A 19,304-nucleotide genomic window follows, 5' to 3' on the forward strand; every position below is an offset into this window, starting at 1 on the left:
TCGGTAACCGACTGACGGCAAGCTACGGTGGCGTCCCGTCGGCATGGGCTGTTGGCCCAACGTCATTGGTCAGGTCCTTGCCGACGTAATTGGCAGTTAACGTTGCCCAGACTTTAGAACATGACTGGCTGGCCGACTTAGTTGGCTGCCAACTGGTCCCCGACTTTCTGCCGAGAGTCCGCCGTCGGCCAATTTCAAATGGGAAGATTGCGAAGCGGGTACGAAGTGCATTCACGTCTTACTCGTAGGGAGAAGCACCAGTCTTTAAAAGATTTGACGTCATGATGCAGCTGCTCACCCTAGTCTCATTCACCGTTCGTTTGGTCTTTCTAGATTCCTGTGCAACACGAATATGTTGCATGTCGTCTTACCTTCCACGTGAAGCGCCACCCAGGTACACAAGGCCTGCTTATAATGCCTCCTCTCACTCACTCGCATGTAGACATAACAAGTGTCATCGCTGCAGATGATTTCAAACAGGGGCTTTCTGATGGCTGCCCATATGCTTCATATCCACAGCTACGGCCGCCGAAGCACTGTAGCGATTGGCGGATTGTTATGTCACGTCATTTTGAGTAGACAAAGTACGACCACTCTATTAAATGGTACCCTGGTATCCCCTTTATTGTTGCGGTTAACGAGAGTATAAAGAACAGCAATGCAGCTAGCATGGAATAACTTGTAAAGGTTGGGCAGTGGGAAAAAACAAATACTGCAGTTTTCCACATCAGTCCATGGTAGTTCTCAGGTACTTCTTCCCAGACGGCACAGGAATTTCTTTAATTCCAGTCGGAAATAACTTGGGGATTTCTTCGTCCGTCACACTGGGCAGCACCATGCATGGTGTCCCTTTCTGCAATGGCATAGCATTTTGTAGCACAGAAAATCAGCATACATCACAACTAATTCAACGTAACTGGAATTCAACAACTGTAAAGCAAAGTAAAGAAATGGGGTCTAGGAAGTCACTACATTGGTCTATTGATACATTGGGTCAAGAATGCCTGAACCTCACAGATCACTGAACAGATCAATACGTCACTACTACTTAGTACTACTTAGTAGAACTACTACTAAATTTCAGTCTGTGATGCAAAGGCATCCTACGTGTTAACTATGCTGGTACTGCTCCACAATGTGCTCTGGACAATCATGAGCAGGGCCTGAAGTATCCGAAGTTTTTCAGTGACTCAGGGCAGTAAGAGTGCCGGGAATAAGAACTATTTTGTGTTTGTGTAAATTTGAGTGAAAATCTTTCAGCAGTGGCAGTTCAGGAAAAAAAAGATGTGAGGTTATTAGTAAGTGCAATAGCGTACACAAGCTTTGTGCTCTGGTGAAAACTTTGTACAACAAAGGTTTGCACGAAAAGCTGAGTACTAGTGTTCTGCTGGTCATCTGTGGGATCGACAAAATCGCTAATGTACTAAACGATCACATAAAGTTGCAGTTTCAATATGACAATGGTCCGTTAAATCATCTGTGAAGTTCGAGCATTCTTGTTACAATGTATAAACATGACTTCCTAGACCCCCTTTTTTTTCTTGAGCAAAAGCCCTCCTCAAGAGAACATGGCAAGGAAGCAAGAAAGGCAAACTCTGCACCTCTATGTGAGTTGATTACGCATAGCTCTGTATGATTGCTGGACATGTCACTTGCCCCTTGCTGACAACACCTACACAGACTGATTGTATCACCTTTCGAAATCACTTAAGGGGGAATCACTTCTTCAGAAATCTATGGGTGATTTTCGTTCGCACAAGACACGTGAACTCTCTAAACTATCATGATAAGATTGGTACTGTCGTGTTCTCTTACGACGAAGGCATAGTTCAAGGCTTATGGCTTGAGGCAACGAGGCTCAAGAGCCTCATCTTGTCTACTTCTTCGTGTGTTATCGTTCCCTCAAGATCAAGGTATGCCTTCTTTGAACCTTCACCAGCTCGCTTGCCTGCTCACCCTTATTTCATGTTCTCTTAGCTTTTCTCTAGTCAATGACGTATTTTTAGAGGACAAGGTTGAGCCGTTGATTTTGAATAAATTAAAGTTTTGTGCATCTCGAACATGTGCTGCCATCTCGATAAAGGTTCACACACTAAAATATTTGCGAATTCGGGCTCAATACAAATCCAGGGTGTCTACCAAATTGCAGCCTTCAAATTCCCTGACTTTTCCAGGTTTTCACTGACTATTTCAAGCGAATTCCCTGACAAAAACTAAAGGGAACTTGGTGCCTGCTCCTATGTTTTGATACCAGATCCCTCATAAACATGACTTTTCCGAAATAAACGTATATCCCCCCCCCCCCCTCATAAAACAGACCATTTATTAAGTATTAGTGAGGCTACCCTACTTTTCTGCCTCAGAGCTTGTGATACCAGCGAACTGCTACTTGCGGCGGCGCCGCTCAACCACCGGTCGATCGCGACGCGAGTCATCACGGGACTTGTCCGCAATTTTCCCTGACTTCAGCTGCTTTTTAGCCAAATTCCCTGACAATCCCCTGACTTTTCCAGTCACATCAAAATTCCCTGACTATTCCCTGTTTTCCAGGTTGGTATACACCCTGAAATCAACGGATAGTGCTGGAATTCTACAAAAATGTGTCATTGACAAGGGCAGAGCAAGGAGAACACGCCAGTACTTCTGTTTTGACGATATTTTACGCTGTGTCTGAGCGCTGTGCGAACAAACGTTCTCTATTGTCTTGCGCAGAAGTGATTCCCCCCCTTAAGCTTGCACCGCGATATCACCAAAGCACACTACAGTACTCTCTGAGGAGCAACTCCCCACATGCATGCCACATACAGATACTGCATAAATTTTATGCCACTGTCCTTGGGGTTTATCACTACTACATTTACTACTAATGCTACTCGTACTGATAATGCTCACAACATTCTAGTAGTAGCTTTTCTTCCCCCTGAAGTCTAATGCCATGCCACAAGATAGAATTAAAGCCTAAACTTAAAACACACATATTTTATGTACGTGCAGGGATCGGAACCGGAACTGAACCCGAACCGAAAAACGAAAAAAAAAAAAAAACGTTATTTTCTGACAAACCCGAACCGAACCAGAACAATTTTTTTGCTTGTCCTGAACTGAACCAGAACTGAACCAAAAAAAATTCATACGGTTACCGGTCGGGAATCGATTCAGAGGTGAAATAATTGCACTACTGACTAACCTTTTTTTGACTCACCTGAAACGGTTATCTCACACATTTCTCAACCGGGTACGTGGAGCGTAAGCTCGTTTTCATGTAGCAAAATTACTGCCCATGAATCGGTTAAACCGGGACCGAAAAAAGTAATGGTTCCAATCCCTGTAAATGTCCCGACCGCTGACAGATATTTTTTTTTGTCTGTATGCGCGGGGTGGGGCTGTTCTCCCTGAGCCGAACTCGAACCGAACAGATATACCTGAACCGGTTCAACGGAGCTAAACCTGAACCAAACCAATATACCTGCACCCAAACCGGACTGAAAAAATATACAGATTCCGATGCCTGAGAGACATACACACGCATTTACTCAGCGATATCGTAATCACATGACAGTCGAATCACTGTCTGCATAGAACAGGCTTCAACACGAAAGAGGCCACAATCAAGGAGGCACTTGCAGATAGAGCACAAAGGGCAAACTGTAGGGAGGTACTGTGATGACAACACTCTGAAGATGCGATAATTAATAATTAGAGGTTTCAACACTACCCTGTATTATGAAAGGGGTACAGAGAATGGTAATGGATGGTATGAACTGATATTTAAAGGAACAATCTGGTCCTAATAAAATGTATGCAGTATGTTTTGAGGTTTTATGTGTTTTTATGTATTTGGAAAATAAAAAAGGGCCTCTGGCACTGCGCCAAGCTAGTTTGGGGGGAACATCTGGGGGTACGGTTGCTGTCAAGCTGCCTCTGCAGCTTTTTTGCTGTACCTCCCTTTCCCTTTGGAAATAAATACGAAAGTAAAAAAAAAAAAAAAATCACGGTCCTTTGGTGGACCGTGGTAAAATGCAAGCGAGCTGGTGTATACCTGATGTTGGCAACATGTCCCTGAGCTTGGGGGAAGGGCAAAACGCAAAACACAAAAATGAACAGCACAAGACAAGGCTCAAACCAGCAATGAAAGTTTTCATATAGCAGGTACAAATGTATCACATGAAGACAAGTTAGGGGAAAGGGAACGCCACTTTGCAGTCTCCAAAGAAGAGAATATGACGCCTGGTATCTGATTCATTCAACGATTAGCGTGGAGTAAAACAAAGCAAACAGAAGACTGTTGTGGCCGACAAGGATGCCTCACGTTTTTGTTATCTACCACCGAAAGGTTTAAGTACGTGAGAAGGGTAAGGAAAAAAAGCAAGACAGTGCAACAGTCCATGTGGGGGTTATTAGATTATAAAGGCAAGGAGCGATAACTATGGACGGATTACTAATGCAATCTGGGGTGTTAGTAACAAAAGCCATTTCCAAGGGTGTGCGAGAAGTATCATCTTTGCAATGCAATAGAGTTTTAGCCTCACTGATGAGAGAGGAAGGCAACCGGAACAGTTGTCTAAATGTTGTTGGGATAGTTCGGAGGTTGGTGAATTAGGTATTGGAAACGTTGTTTTTGTGCTCTCTTAACCACTCATTTAGACATTTTTTGCTTTGGCAAAGTAGAAGGCTCCACATTTTAAGGGAATTGAGTACACAACGATTTTGGAGCAATCCACAAAAGGAGATTTGTGGTTTGTGGTGCAACCGTTTCCAGTAGAGGGGCGTAAGAATGGAGTTAGATCAGAGAGCTTATTAGGTATCGTGTATGCCCCACGTACACCGTAAGCGGCAGCCTGTTTTCCGAGTGAGTGGGAGATATCATAGAAAAAAAGTAATGATGACAGCACGGCAGTTTAAAGATTTAACGATTTAAAGGAGAATAATTCAAAGAGTGATATTAAACGGTAGGAATAACTTATTTGTTTATACGTGCTAAACAAGACTTTCGTGCACGAGACAGCGCTTCTTCAGGTTAGAAAAATACGAATATGGTACAGGAGCATATGTACAGTTGACGGGGGAGTTTTAGCACGAGAGGGTAACAGGATGATGGAAAGGATGCAAATACAGGTAAAAATGAAAAGAACATAAATACAGACGCAGAGGTATCAGAAGCACAACATAACGCAACCTTACCCCTGCGTTTGTGTTTATGTTAGTTTCATTTTTACCTGTATTTGCATCCTTTCCATCACCCTGTTACCTCATGCAAGAACTCCACCGTCAACTGTATATATGTGCCTGGAACCCCTTTATAGTGAAGTCATCCGGACCATGAAAAATCTTCACTATATCAGGATCTTCACTATTTCAGTATTTTTTTTTCCTGCATGTATGACCCACAGAATGCCTGTAAGCAGCAGATATTGGTTGTAATAGAATACAAACACTTTATTTATAGAGCCTGAAGTTTTCGGGAATTTTTTTTTTTTTTAATTTGGGTGGTAAATATCGGGTAAATGAACATGTGCACTAAATTCATGCGAATTCGGGTGAAAAAACTTCCATTACGCTAAAATCAAGGGGGATATCGGGCTCAGTTATTCAAACTAACTGTAGCAGTTTGGTACAAACAGTGATGTAACTGCACTTTTCTGCCAAACAAGTAAGTTGGTGCATTCCTATGGACATCCCAGAGAAGGCAATTTGCCTGGTAAAATCGGGTTTCACCCTAAAGAGGCAACTTTCAATTCGGGGTGCAAATTCAGGAAAGAATCGGGTAAAACCCTAAAACTTCAGGCTCTATTTATTTACATGAAAACATATGATAACAAGTACATTTGGAACTGGTGCTATCTAAAGTGTTGCAGTAAGGTGGTCTGCACAAGATTTTGCCCTCATGGCCGCTTCCGCTTACAAAGCTTGAAATGCACTGCAATGCACAGCGTTTGACAACACCAAACAAAACAAAATAGTGAGCCTGGATGCCTGGCTGGTTGGTCATGACTCATGACCACGCCTTCCATCCTACGTCATTGATCACACCCAACTTCCTGAAAACTGCATGAGTTCCGTTTTCCACCGCGATGGCGGAATGAGTCATTTTTTCGGGGAAATTTCGAAGTTTCGGCCGACTTTTCTTCACTATATCCGGTTCTCGGACACAAAAGTCTTCACTATAAACGGGTTGACAATACATGGGCGTCTATGGGCATTCAATCGGAACAGAGATTTCCCTTCACCACATCAGTTTCTTCACTACATGCGGGTTCACTATACCGAGGTTCTACTGTGCCATGTCCATATTTTTCTAACCTGAAGAAGTGTAGTCTCGTGCACGAAAGCCTTGTTTACCACGTGTGAATAAATAAGTTGCCCCTACCGTTTAATATCACTCTTTCAGTTAGTTACCACCGGCAACCACAACGCCTATTTTTCTGCCTTCTTATCTTCTTATTTAAAGGAGGTAAGAACTCCTATCTGCAGGTATTTAGTAGGGGTGTGCGAGTACCAAATTCTAGACTGCGAATAGTTTTCGAATATTTAAAATTCACTGCGAATAGTTTTTGAGTATCTAAAGTTCACTGCGAATCGAGTACGAATAGTTGGAATCAGGATTTCGAATACTTTCAAGTAATAAGAACTAACACGTCACACATTTCTTATTTATTTTCTTCCCACAAATGTACATTTTGGAGACTCTCAAACACACTGAAATAGTTGAACCTTCACTTGGTTTTAAATTCAGGCAGTCTTGGCACACTGAGGTACACTTAACACAACACTTCTTAGTCCAGTCTAAGCACACTGGAATACTGTGTTCAGTTATTGTTCAACAGTTCACAGGTTGTCGTGCAGAAATGTCAACTGCCTGACATGCTCAGGGAGTAAGGCAGCTCTGCATGGTGTAGCAACATTTCCTGCTGCTGAGAATGCCCGTTCACTGGAAGCTGACGTTGCTGGAATGGCGAGGTACTTGCGTGCTAGCCTGGATGTAGATTGGAAATTTATCCAGTGGTACGTTCCAGTCTTCACCATGTCGCGGAGAACCGATGATATTTGCATCGCAGTATGCCTTCCCGAAAAACTATGCGTGTCCAAGTTGTACCTCTTCACTTGAAAGCTGATCGACGAAGTGGAACGTTAGGCTTATGAAGCTGGCGTTCGAGCGTGACGTCCACATGTCGGACGTGAATGACATGGACTCAACACCATTTTGTAAGGCGGTTTCGAGTTCTGCTTGAACTTCTCTCCTTGTGTCGTGAAAGAGTTTCGGTACTAGCGTCCGGGATAGCGTCGTTCTTGAAGGAGGGCAGTAGTCTGGTACCGCTTCGGCCAGAAGTTCTCGAAACCCGCGATCCTCGAACACACTGTACGGTTGGTAGTCTAGGGCTATCATGCGTACCACTTTGACATCCAATGTTTCTTTACGAGCACGTGGCAGCTGTCTCTTTGTGGCGAACTCGTCGATTCTTTGCTGTTCCGCCTTCTTAGCCTCATGTTTCTTCTTAAACTCAGCATAAAGTAGGTGATGTCGCTTCAGATGATTCACGAGGCTGGTTGTGGACCGCGATGGTGTCTGGATGTGCGCAGAGCACCGGTTGCAACTAGCAGAAACTGCCGATTCTTTTTGGAAGTAGTCCCACACGGCGCTTCTGTTTGTTCGCTTCGCTGCCGCATCATCCTGCACAACTTCACAACCGTGTCCATCATCCTGCAGTTTTTCAGTTGTACACACAGCCGAACTTGCCATGCCCTGCGCGACTCGTGACTGCGTCTCAACGGTTTCACCAGTTGCACGTGGTTTCGCTTTGGGAGAGTAGTGGCGAGGAGGAAGCTCACGCGCGGTGACGTCACCAAGCAGCGCTACCAGCCTAGCAGCACGCGCGGGTGTCTTCGCGTGCATCTCTGCCGGTGGGCAGATACTCGAAAAATATTCGAAAATTGCGAATAGCGAATATCCTTTGCGAATATCAACCAGATATAGCGTATTACTCAATTCGTATTCGAAAATTCGAGTACTCGCACACCCCTAGTATTTAGTTATGGGTGTACATAATATTGGTGTAATATTGTTATTCCACGCTTCGTAATTTTATTTACAATTTATTGTTCAATACTTCTCCTTCACAACATGTGCAGTGTTCATGCAAAAACACACTTTTTCAGATACGGGCGAGTAGACGTACTGTCATCCAGATACCTCTATATCCATTGTTACGTCACAGGAAGAATTGTAGCCCCGAATCGGACGCCAATGCGGTGCTACACTTAACGTTCTGCTCTACACTCTTAAAAATGAACTTCACCACATAGCACGCTCCTAGCCAACCATCACCCCAAACGACAACGTCCTTGTCCCTGATTTGTTGAAAGCGGGAGGCGGAGCCAATTTTCTAGCCGCACATCAATGATATATAGCGTAGATTGAGAAGTTACCCGTCAAAAAGAACTCGTTACGAGTTAAGTTACCGTGCGCAAAATGTAGCTAAGTTAATAACGAAGTTCTTCAGCCTGAAATGTAACTCTCAGTTACTGACTTACTTAAAAAAAAAGAACCGAGTTACTTCCAAGTTACTTAGGACACAAAATAGCATTATGCAGGTGCAGCACGTGCGAGCAGTTGAGTTAGACCTTGAGTTGGCTGCGGAGAAGTGCAATACGCTTAGATCGTTTTCGTTTATGTCCAACAATAGACCCCCCCCTGTTTGAAAACGAATGACGTCATAGTGTTCGACAGTGCCTCAAATTTGGTTGAATTGAACTACGCTCGAAGTTAGAGGTGAAGGTCGCACCCGAAGGTAACGGTCTGTAGGGGATTGTGATATGGTCCCTTAAAGGGACGCGACCCTCGGTCCTGCTTTTCTTTCAATGGGAGGCAGCGAACAAGTGCCCGTTCGTGGAACCCAGCCCTCTTCTTCCGGTTTCAGTCTGTCTACCAATGTCATGATGACGTTTCTCTGGTAGAGGTGTATTCGAATGCTTTGCATCTTACCCCCTATGGGCGCACAATGGTTCAGCTTCATTTCATTGGCAGCGGTTCTTACTTCCTAAATAAAATGCTGTCATTTATTGAATATAACGTTTTATGGAGAAAAAAGTCATGAAGGAACCGGAGAGAAAGCGAGAAAATATGTGGACGTGAGTGAAAAGAGTAAAAAGTAACTTGGAACTTAACCTAAGTTACTTTGGCAAAGTTACCTCAAAAGGTACGAGTTCCTCTGAACGTTACCACGGCGCTATATACGGACCTATACAAAAGGTGTCACAGCCGACAAAATAAAGCCCCCGCTTGGAGCAGACACAGTTGGTGGGCTAGCTTGGAAGAGTTCGTAGCTCCTTTAAACCTTGCGGTCGTAGATAACAAAGACACGAGGCATCCTTGTCGCCCACAACGGTTTCCTCTTTTCTTTGTTTTACCCTGCGCTAACCGTTGAATGAATCAGATATCAGGCGTCATATCCGCTTCCTTGGAGAACACAGAGCGGCGTTCCCTTTCCCCTACCTGGGGTCCTCATGATATATATTTGTACCTCCTATATTAAAAGTTTCATCGCTGATTTCAGCCTTGTCTCGTGCTGTCCGTTTTTGTGTTTTAACATTAGTTTTTGCGGTTTTGCAGGTGGTTTAACCCAAAACATAATAATTGGGGGTTTACGTCGTGAGACAACAGAGTTCACCCAAAACACTAATAAACACCCTAATAAACTACTGAAAACAAACTGTCACATGCTTTCTTGTGCTGCTCAGAGCCACTGTGAAAAATTTTACAAATCAAACTTTTGGCAAATTATTAAAAACAACTAATATAACCATCCCTCCCACTGAGATAACGTTACTGTCAGTAGCTCTTGGCTTGCATTCTGCCATGCAAACCAGACACACATTCCAGAAATAAAAACGAAGAGACCATCTCATATCACGCTCGAAATAAGACCTCAATCCTATTTATCTGAATCTCACGACGTTGAGACATCCACAACGGTGTGCTAGCCCGTACTTACGTCATTGTAAATCTGAAATCAGATGAGAACGTGCCGTGAGTTTTTCTAGTTTGCCTCAAAAACTACATCGCAAGTTGAGTGCCAGGTGACACTCACAAGCGTCGCATGTGGTAGTGCCGGTTTATGACTCGTTTTCGCAATGCAGTGAAGACGGCATTATGAAGCGTCGTTCAAGAGGAAGGTGATTCTATCAACAGAGCAAGATGGAAACTGCACTGCGTCCCGGAAATGTGTGCGCGACTGGAGGGATGACCTCGCAACTGGAGCCGCTCGATCTGTGCTTGAACAAGCCAATGAAGGACCATGAGACAGTGCGTGTGTCGTATGTTTCCAGTCATAAAGTACTTTTTCTAGTCATAAGAATGTGTTTGGCCTCCTGTTTCACACTCATGCTGTAGAATTGGCATCTATCTTTTTCGGCAAGTTTTCTTGCAAGGTTCACCTGTGCGTTACAATCTTGCAACTACCGTATTTTTTGGGCACCCTTTCAACTGCAAAGTTCCAACAACTTGCCGTTCCAAGTTGAGTTTTCCTCCATCTGTAATCTGCGCATTGCCCGGATTCCACTCAACTGCAACACTGACGTCTATCGTCACTCATTGGTGTTCAACCCATTCATGATTGTTCCTGCGTCGCAGTTCCTGCTGGTGTCATGCCTCATCCCAACCGTCAGTGATTGTCGCTTTAGCCGACCACCCTACACAATGACATCGCAATTTCTGGTGTCTGCGACAGGACAAACAACAATAATCTGCTGAATACAATTTTGCGCTTCCAGTCTATACCTAGCTTAGAGTGGAATACAACTCTAATCTCGCAACTAGTCTACAGCTCCAGACTGTCCCTTTAAAGAAATTTTCACTAAGGCAGACAACTAGAAAGCAGGATTGTATGGGACATGTGTAAGTGACAGGGAGTGGAACAAGCACCTAACAGATGTTGAAGAATACCAAAAAAAAAAAAACATGAGCGGCCTCCCTGCACGCTGTGGCGAACCAGGATATTGCCTCCAGCCTGGGCAGTCTCCCATAAATGGTCATCACCTCACAGTTACATGCCGCCAGCTATCGTCAGAGAGTGATTTGCGGTGCAGACCCGTTATTTCTGCGGTGCATAGTCCCTCCCCCAATAGTTCTTTCGAAATTAAAAATCATATCTATACAACATGCTGCTAACAGCCAGCAGAGAGCGCTCACCTTCCAGCCAGCTGGAGTGGCAACTTTCCTGGTCTCAGTAACAAGCAACGAGTCCGTGGCACGGAGTACCTCGCTGGAAGGAGCAGAATAATTGGCCATTAGGGATAATATCACAGTCAACCCTTAGATAATGCTAATCCTTGATTGATGAAAGATCAAGGTTCTAGAATCAGTTGAAGGGATATGAAGCGTTATCATGAAAGAAGGGTCATTCCTCATGCAGCGATCCGATTGTGTTCAAGTGGTCACATTCATAATCATTTTAGCCCTAAAGGCCACGTCCCACTGGGCAGACTTTTATCCGCTAAAATGAAGAGCTGCAATACGATTTCTGCAGATTTGCAAAGTTTCGTGAAATTAAAGCTCCAAAAATGCTCAATGCATGGATCCAAGTGCATCCCTGTCAAAGCTGCAGCGTGAGGAAAATGCTGTACAAAGCAACTGGGGCGAGAGTGTCGCCTCGAAAATTACATGCTCGTATGAATGCTTGCACTGGTGCTTGGGTTCACACCGAGAGGAAGTACACGGGACACAAAAGTAGATGCTACACGTATTTAACGGGTAAGGGCTGAAGTAGTCTCACTCAGTATTGCACAGACCTCCCTGCATATGTTGTCTGTGATAAGGCCGCATTGTCACAGCCGTGGTATTGTGCTTCCGTGGCAGCCATCACGCCAAAACAAGCCCACATACAAATATCAGCTGCGCAGGCGTGATTGCTATGCCCACGCCTGTGGTCGGCTGTGGCTCACAATCTGGTGCTCTCACGCGTCATCTGTCTGTGCAGTGTGACAGGAATCTGTGCCGCCATCCCACGGTACCGCCAGCCCCGCTCGGCACATACGTGCACAGTGTAGGGCCGCGTTTTGAACACTCATCGCCAGTGTACTGATTTTAAGCAGAATTTTTTTACAGCAGAGGAAAGGTGTAACATCGGCCCATGTCATCGAAACATAACTGAAATAAAAAGGGGCCTTTTCGAGAAACGGACACGTAAGACGTACACACATCATAGATAAAGCCTCCAACTTTCTGCGATTCCGCGAAATTTCGTGGAAATGACGATCTTCCGCAGAATCGCCTGTTTTCCGCGGTAACTCCGCGGAATGCTGTGATTCACTGTGCAATTAATAATTTATGCTCCCTTAGTCAATAACGCCTATTAGATCTGAAAAGCCCTTCGCTAAAAAAGCCTCGTGCTAAAAAAAAACCTTGCTTCGAGCGGTGCCTGCAAACGGCGCCGACAGCAGACGCGCGATCAGCGCGAGTCACATGGCACGGTTCTCCTCTCCACTCGTGTTGTAAAGAAATGAGAAAGGGTCAGCGCGCACGTGCATTCGGGGAACGGTGGAGAACAAACGCCTTCCTATTCGTACGATGTCATCACCTTAGGAAGAAAACTGCGCGGGATCGCATCGCGCTGGGAATACAGAAACGCTGTATTCTATGAGAACGGAGGCATCCTTTTTTGCAAGGTGTGTGCTAAGTCTGTCGACCATCGACGTAAATCTACGACCGACGACCACGTAATGAGCAACAGGCACGGCATGAACGCCGACAAGTTGAAGCGAAGGCAGGAAGAAACGCAGCGATGCAATAACGTTGCTGCTGGTCGTTCTGGACTGCAGCAGCGTGATGTAAGATTGCAGACGCTGGACTCTGTGGTCACAGCCCGGGAAGCAAGAATGGACGTTGTTACGGAATTTCTGGAAGCACTCATTGCCGCTAATATTCCGCTGGAAAAGGTTGGACGCCCCAAAATAAGGAATTTCTTGGCGACGCGAGTTACCAAGGGCGGGTCGATACCGGGGCCGAACGCACTTCGCCGTCGAATTCCAGAACTGTTCGAGAAACACGAAGCTTGGCGTGCTGCGTGGGTCGACAGTGTCGGTGGTGGTCGACGAAAATAACGTGGTTAACAGAAAATAAAAGTGTGTTCATCTCTTTGAGGTACTGACTGGCTTGATCTGAGTGCATCTGCTTCCAGACATGCATTTGTGCCACACTTGCAGAATGGCGCGGAATTTGCGATTTTTACTCGCGGACGCCCGCGGATTTGACATTGGAGCCCCGTGGAAAAGTTAATTTTCCACCACAGAAAGTTGGAGCCTTTAATCATAGATACGTTAAGTAAGAGAGCATTAAAATATGAGTTAGCTAATGCCAAGTACAGCATTAAGGGACACCTCCAGCCAGAGAAATCACACGTCAATGTTGAAACAAAACTGTGCTCTACAGCATGTTCGCAATATTTTATATCAAGGCATCATAGGTATATCATAGCAAGGCTGACAGATGTATTTTCGACATCCTTCAGTACAGTTCGAGATTCACAGTGCGAAAGCAGTGTGCCGGATCAGTACCGTAGTCTATGTAAAATGCTGCCTATCTTATTTAGCTTTCATTAAGTGTATCCTGCCGGCACTTTGCGTGTGAAAATAGTTATTTTGAGAACAGACAGTAGCGGGACTCCACTCTTGGACATCAGCGTGGAAGCTATTTGTGAGTGTTCATCCATTTCTCCTTTCTCTCGCTAAAGGGAGTACCTGACCACTGAAAACGTCAACGCAGACAATAGCAGTAAGCTATTTTTCGTGCATTTCCTGATAAAAGCAGTTTTAAAGGATACATAAAACTGAGGAATTGAACCCATTCACGAACCGGTTCGGGGCTGCAAACTGGTTTATGAAGTGGTTGGATTTTCCACGCGGTTGAACCAGAATGAAATCCAAGCAGCGTGATTGTGCATTTTTTACGGTTAGACACCCTTGTTTTAATACAGGATGTTCCAGAAAACAGTTCGAGTAATCCATCAAAAACTGTTGCTCTAAATTGACACCATAACACTCACTCAAAGTTTCGTCCAGTGGTAGCTGGATACAGCATTGAAAGCTTCATCTTCTTGTCAGGGCCAATGATAAATACCTGAAAGTGTTATGATACACAAGCTTTAACATCAATTAAAGACTGACTTGATGCAAATCAACAGCATTTCAGCTCCACATCCACAGATTTCCAGTCAAAGGGTGCTTTCCCACTTTGCTTTCCAAACCGACAAAGGGACAGAGGAGGAAGGACACCACACGTTCTCGAGGGAATGACCATTAGGAAGACCTCCGAGTGTGCTATGTAGAACTTGGGACTAAAGTTGGCAGAACACAGCACTGACGTATTTCCTCATCGGAATGGCCACCTGCTAGCTATCAGCACGAGACCAAATAAGAAATGTGTGACCCGCTATTCTATGCATCTCTTAGAATGGGTGTCCTCCCCTGTTCACTAACCAGGGTGTCGCTCCTACGAAGAAATGTGATAACCCTGTGTTCCGTGAACTTTTACCCCAAGCTGTACACCGGGACTAGCACAGAAATCTAAATGAGGTGGGTGAGAGGAATCACGTTCCAGACATTTTCACCACCCCAAAGAAAGCTGGTCGTCTTCCATGTGAGAGTAAATCGAACCCCTCGAAACCAACTGTGCAAGATTTTCCACAGGGACAATCGGGACAAGAGGCAACAAAGTCAACGGAGTGTAGCATACACTGGAAACTGAGATACAGACTGTGGGAATATTGGCAACAAGTGAGGGCAGTGTCCTTGAAAGTGAACATCCCTTCTGGACACAGCCCCACTGCAAGGAACGTGGATGTGCAAGATTTTCGTAAGGTTTTAATGTGGCATGTACTCCACAATAACATTAGTAGGAAGATTTACGAAGCCTTTCTGGTTTCTGACTCGGGGGGTGAATCTGTGCATCAGCATGCCTTCACTCAGGCGAAGTGCAAGTCTCTACGTAAAAGTTCGTTAATAAAGTATAATGCTCTTAGGGAAAGTTTCACAGACGCAGATTAAGAGTTGATCCGTCCGCTAACTTGAAATTACGACTTAAACCCTCTTGCTTCAGCGTTACAAGCCTTACTAGAATCCACTTTGCATCGCTAAGTATCGTTATAGAAAAAGAATTGACGGCTAACTTTAAGCTTCATCTTTGTTTAAAGCAGGGGTTCCCAGACTGGGTTGTGCGGAACGCAGGGGCCACCGGTCACAGTCAGTCACCGCGAGCGTGAGCTTTCTTTCTGTTTGCCCCGCACATTAAACGCACCCCAACCTTAGTAGCACAGCCGGGTCATCTGACGCAGCACCAGCCAGCCAACCAGCGTATCGCTCTCGCGTGCAGTAGTTTATCCAGAATCGCAAACATGTGGGGGTGTCGACAAAAATTTGGGGGAGTGTCTGGATAAATCACCACTCACGTGGCCACTTGTATCACGCGGTCAGCGAGATAGAGCACCTGGTGCCAGAGTGATGGCAGACAAATGCTACAGACATCAAGCACTATTTCATCCACACTTGATAGAACGGAAGAGCATTTGATGTGGTTTGATGTGATTGATGTAAATAGAGATATTGAGACACAATCGTGACATTCGGGTCTGGGGAGATTGTCGGGGAATATAATGTCGGGGAATATCTTGGAATAAATCGCAACAATGAGGCAGAATCGCGACATTCGATTACAGGGAGATCGCTGCAGATATCTCGGAATTAAATGTTATCTTAAGTGTTGGGTTCCAATTTTCTCCCACATATTTATTTATTTATGTCAGTACCTCACGTGCCCTCAAGGGGCATATTGAATGCACCCACTGAGTGGCAAGATGTTTTTGGGTAAAAGATGTGCATCTTATTCACAAGCAAATATGGTAGAAGGAACGCACGCTCTTGCACGCTACAGTCACTGAACGAACCCCACTGGGGTTGTCCCAGATGTACTTAACTGTTTGTTCAGTGGAAAAAAAAAAACTGTGCCCTATTATTAGTTTTGTGTGATCTCACTTGTGTTCTTTCAAAGGTGGATCTGGAGTGCTGGGTGGAGGGTTCTTCCAATGCGTCCCCAAGTGTTCAGGGATTCCCTGGGCACACGAAGTTTGTGAACCCCCGAAAGTTTGTTAACGGGCACTGATGTGTCTTAGCTGTCCAAGCTTGATTATGAGTAACTGACATTAATATCTAGCTTCACATTGGTTCTGATGGCTACACAGTTCACAATAGTGATCCTTCCGCAGACTAATACAATACAGACAATGCAAAATGACGTAGAACAGGGGCTCGGAACTGGAGGAGATCTACTCCCTAGCGTAATCTGTCCACATGTCCCGATTTAAGAGGGACAATCCTACTTTTGCTTTTCTGGTCCCGCTATCCCACCAGCTTACTCGGGGACGTTTAGTCCCGCTTTTGGCTCGAATAATCCCTGAATGCAAAAAAAAAAAAAAAAAAATGCGGCAAAAACAAGTTTCCTGCTCCCACGCTGCCCTCTTCCAGCTCACATCTTTCCACAATCTGACCATTTGATTATGATGCGTTTGCTAGTAAGCATCCCTATGACAGTATTTTGTGGGAAAAAAATGACCACCTGCGCATGGTTTCCAGCTGCCTTCATGGGAGGAGGACTGTCTTGAGCATAGTGATCAACCATTGAGATGCCGACGATAATGACAAAATAAAAGTTCAGTGACTCAGGAAGTTTGGGGTAAGATTTTCTGTCCATATCTGTCCAAGTATGAGGATGCAGGAAACAGAATACATTCAACAGAAGAGACTGACAAGAAGGGTTGACTGGGCAAGTTCGTACATGATGCCACAAGAACAAGTTGTAGAATGCATTCTCGTCTAAGTTTTAATATGCACACTCGGCAGCATGAAAACTGCAAACTCTAATGGCGGTTAGCCTCAAAACTGCAAATAAAATACAACCTGGCTCAAGTATACGACTCGTGAGCGAGACTCGTGCACACCTGTTACATCGGCCTCATTAGTGTTCAGCTAGACACACTTCAAAAGTTACTACACAGACAATAAATAAACCAAGAAAGAATACCAGTTAAATTTCAGGAGCACAGAGCAACCTTACGAATTGGCAAAGTGAAATGTATTTCATTACCTGATGCGCCCCCCCACCCCCATACAAGAAAAAAATAAAAAAAGAAGAAGTGAACACAGTTTCCCACCCCATAGTTGATATTCAAACTCCATAGTGCACAGCTGCTAAATATAGCTCTTAAAAGTTTAACTAGAATGTAAACGCATGTGTTATAGAACACGATGTTCGACTTACGGCCCGGCAGGTGAGAGGGAGTCCCGCCTTGTCCTTCTCCACGGGGTCAAGCATGCCAAGTTTTACTGCAATCTCACGCTTCTCGTCTGCAATGATGGGGTATGGGAAAGGCCCATCAGGAAGCTCCCCAAAGGCTTCAATGTCCTGTCAGAACAAAAAACAAGTTCAGCCAAGAGGAAACAAAGGCTGCATCAAACCCGATCGGCCTGGTCATCAAAACATGCAAGCTGAGTATGTAGTACTAAAGGTGGAAAGGGTGAACAGCCTCTCCACTCGTTGATAAATTCACACGCAGCAATAAGCTTTAAAACGGAAATACACACATAAGTGCTCATCGTTTGTTGGTCCGTAGTTGTTTCGTGCCAAATCTTGCCCAAGTCAACCAGCTTTTGTTACTGAGCAGAGCATAAGCAAGTATCTTCCTTGTACGCTAACTTGAGAGGAAAAAATTTCACTGCATGTCGAGTCAATTGCAAATTTGTGGGCAGATTTTTTTAAACCAAGAATTTTCCGCAGCTAGTACACACACAAACCCATACAGGCCCATGCGCTACCAAAAGAAACTGACATTAACGAAAAACTAGCATGCGACTATCAGCCATTTAATACCCCAACAATTTGGGCACTATAACTAGCAATGCGAATGATAGACCACACTGATAAACAATTGTCTTGAGGGGCTGCAACACTCTCCAGCCACAATGGGACACTTGTAGAGCAAATTGTAATTATACTTGTAATGATGTACAAAGATGCTTTTAATTAGAACTCTATTCCCATCAACCACCAGAAGCCCAAAATAAGTATCAGAGTTCATTGTGTGTGGTTGTCCAGGGTCTTCCTCAGACGCAAGAAAATGAAACTACGTTATATCTATGTGCTCGCACTGTTCTTTTTTCTACTTTGCATTAGTACGTGTATCCAAAAGCTACTTCGACTTATTGATTTTGCTGTGTCATTTCATCTACATCTTAAGCAGATTTTGTTGTCTGCTGGCTCACAGATGCTAACCTGATGCCAGTGGGATCTACTGAAGCAGGCAACATGCTGCGGCAGTAGCAAGGTGGTCCTCAGGGCACGTTAGTGTGTACAACGTTGAAGGCCCGAAGGTCTCAGCCCTGGAGTACTCTAGAATCGTGCACTAAATTGTGCACAGGAGGGTGGTGGTAGTAGCGAACGTTTGTCATCGTCCATGGGAAGTTATGACATAATAGCATGGCACAGTGCTTGCAGAGTTCTCTCTTTTTTAAGCTGTTGCCATGTGTGGTGCACAGACAGACAGATGGAGAGAGGCCAACACAAAGGAGTGGGGAACAAGGGCAATAGTATGTGTTTTGGGCAGACTTCAGGGGAAGCTGTGATGACATTCCTCTGGAACATCTGCTAGAAAATCCAGGGAAAAGCTCAGAGCTGCGGGGATTCCCACTTGCATCACCTTCGTGGAAGGCAATCATTCCTAACTGCAACGCCATACGAGCTGGTCTCAGATGTTTCTTCTTTTTTTTTTCTGTAATATGGCTTAAATTGCTGAGCTAAATTCTGGATTATCTACACCCTGTCTAAACAAGGAGGGTATAAGATGTAGAAATCTGAAAGGGGCATTCAAGTGGAAAAATTTTTGCGACATTTTTGAAACATTCAGTGCCAAAACTGCGAAAATATGCTATTGCGAAGGTTCCCCTTCCTCCGTAGGAGGGTAAAACTTCAAGGGTACGTCACCTCTGGCACAACGAACTATAGAAAGGAAATACATTGCAGGAATATCCCATTCCCGCATTTTTTGTCCAATCAATGCCATACGAGAGGAGCTCCAACTTGGCAGAAATGCATAGAGATACACATCGCTGGGATGCATACTCTGTAGTAGCAGCAGCTGGAGCTATTCCAAGTGAGTGGAGCAGTGCACATGCGAGGTTGCAGATGTGCGCACATAAGAAGCTACAGTAGTATTGGAACTGTTATAATAGCGCTGTTGTGTAATATTCTAGTACATATAGTGTAC

At 44.7% G+C, this 19,304-nt stretch overlaps 1 protein-coding gene across 1 annotated transcript in view; it reads right to left on the reverse strand.

The window, feature by feature from the left end:
• Positions 1 to 598: 598 nt before the first annotated feature.
• Positions 599 to 19,304, reverse strand: part of LOC135368063 (peroxiredoxin-6-like) — a 31,890-nt gene continuing 13,184 nt past the window's right edge. The window contains exons 3-6 of the mRNA XM_064601141.1: positions 17,303 to 17,446; positions 14,037 to 14,110; positions 11,186 to 11,258; positions 599 to 853 (exon numbers count right to left, since the gene is read on the reverse strand). Of these exons, the coding sequence (XP_064457211.1) occupies positions 728 to 853; positions 11,186 to 11,258; positions 14,037 to 14,110; positions 17,303 to 17,446 (417 nt within the window). The 3' untranslated portion in view covers positions 599 to 727. The remainder of the gene's footprint in view (positions 854 to 11,185; positions 11,259 to 14,036; positions 14,111 to 17,302; positions 17,447 to 19,304) is intronic.

This window comes from Ornithodoros turicata, chromosome 9 (assembly GCF_037126465.1).
Source record: "Ornithodoros turicata isolate Travis chromosome 9, ASM3712646v1, whole genome shotgun sequence".
NCBI classification, from domain to species: domain Eukaryota; kingdom Metazoa; phylum Arthropoda; class Arachnida; order Ixodida; family Argasidae; genus Ornithodoros; species Ornithodoros turicata.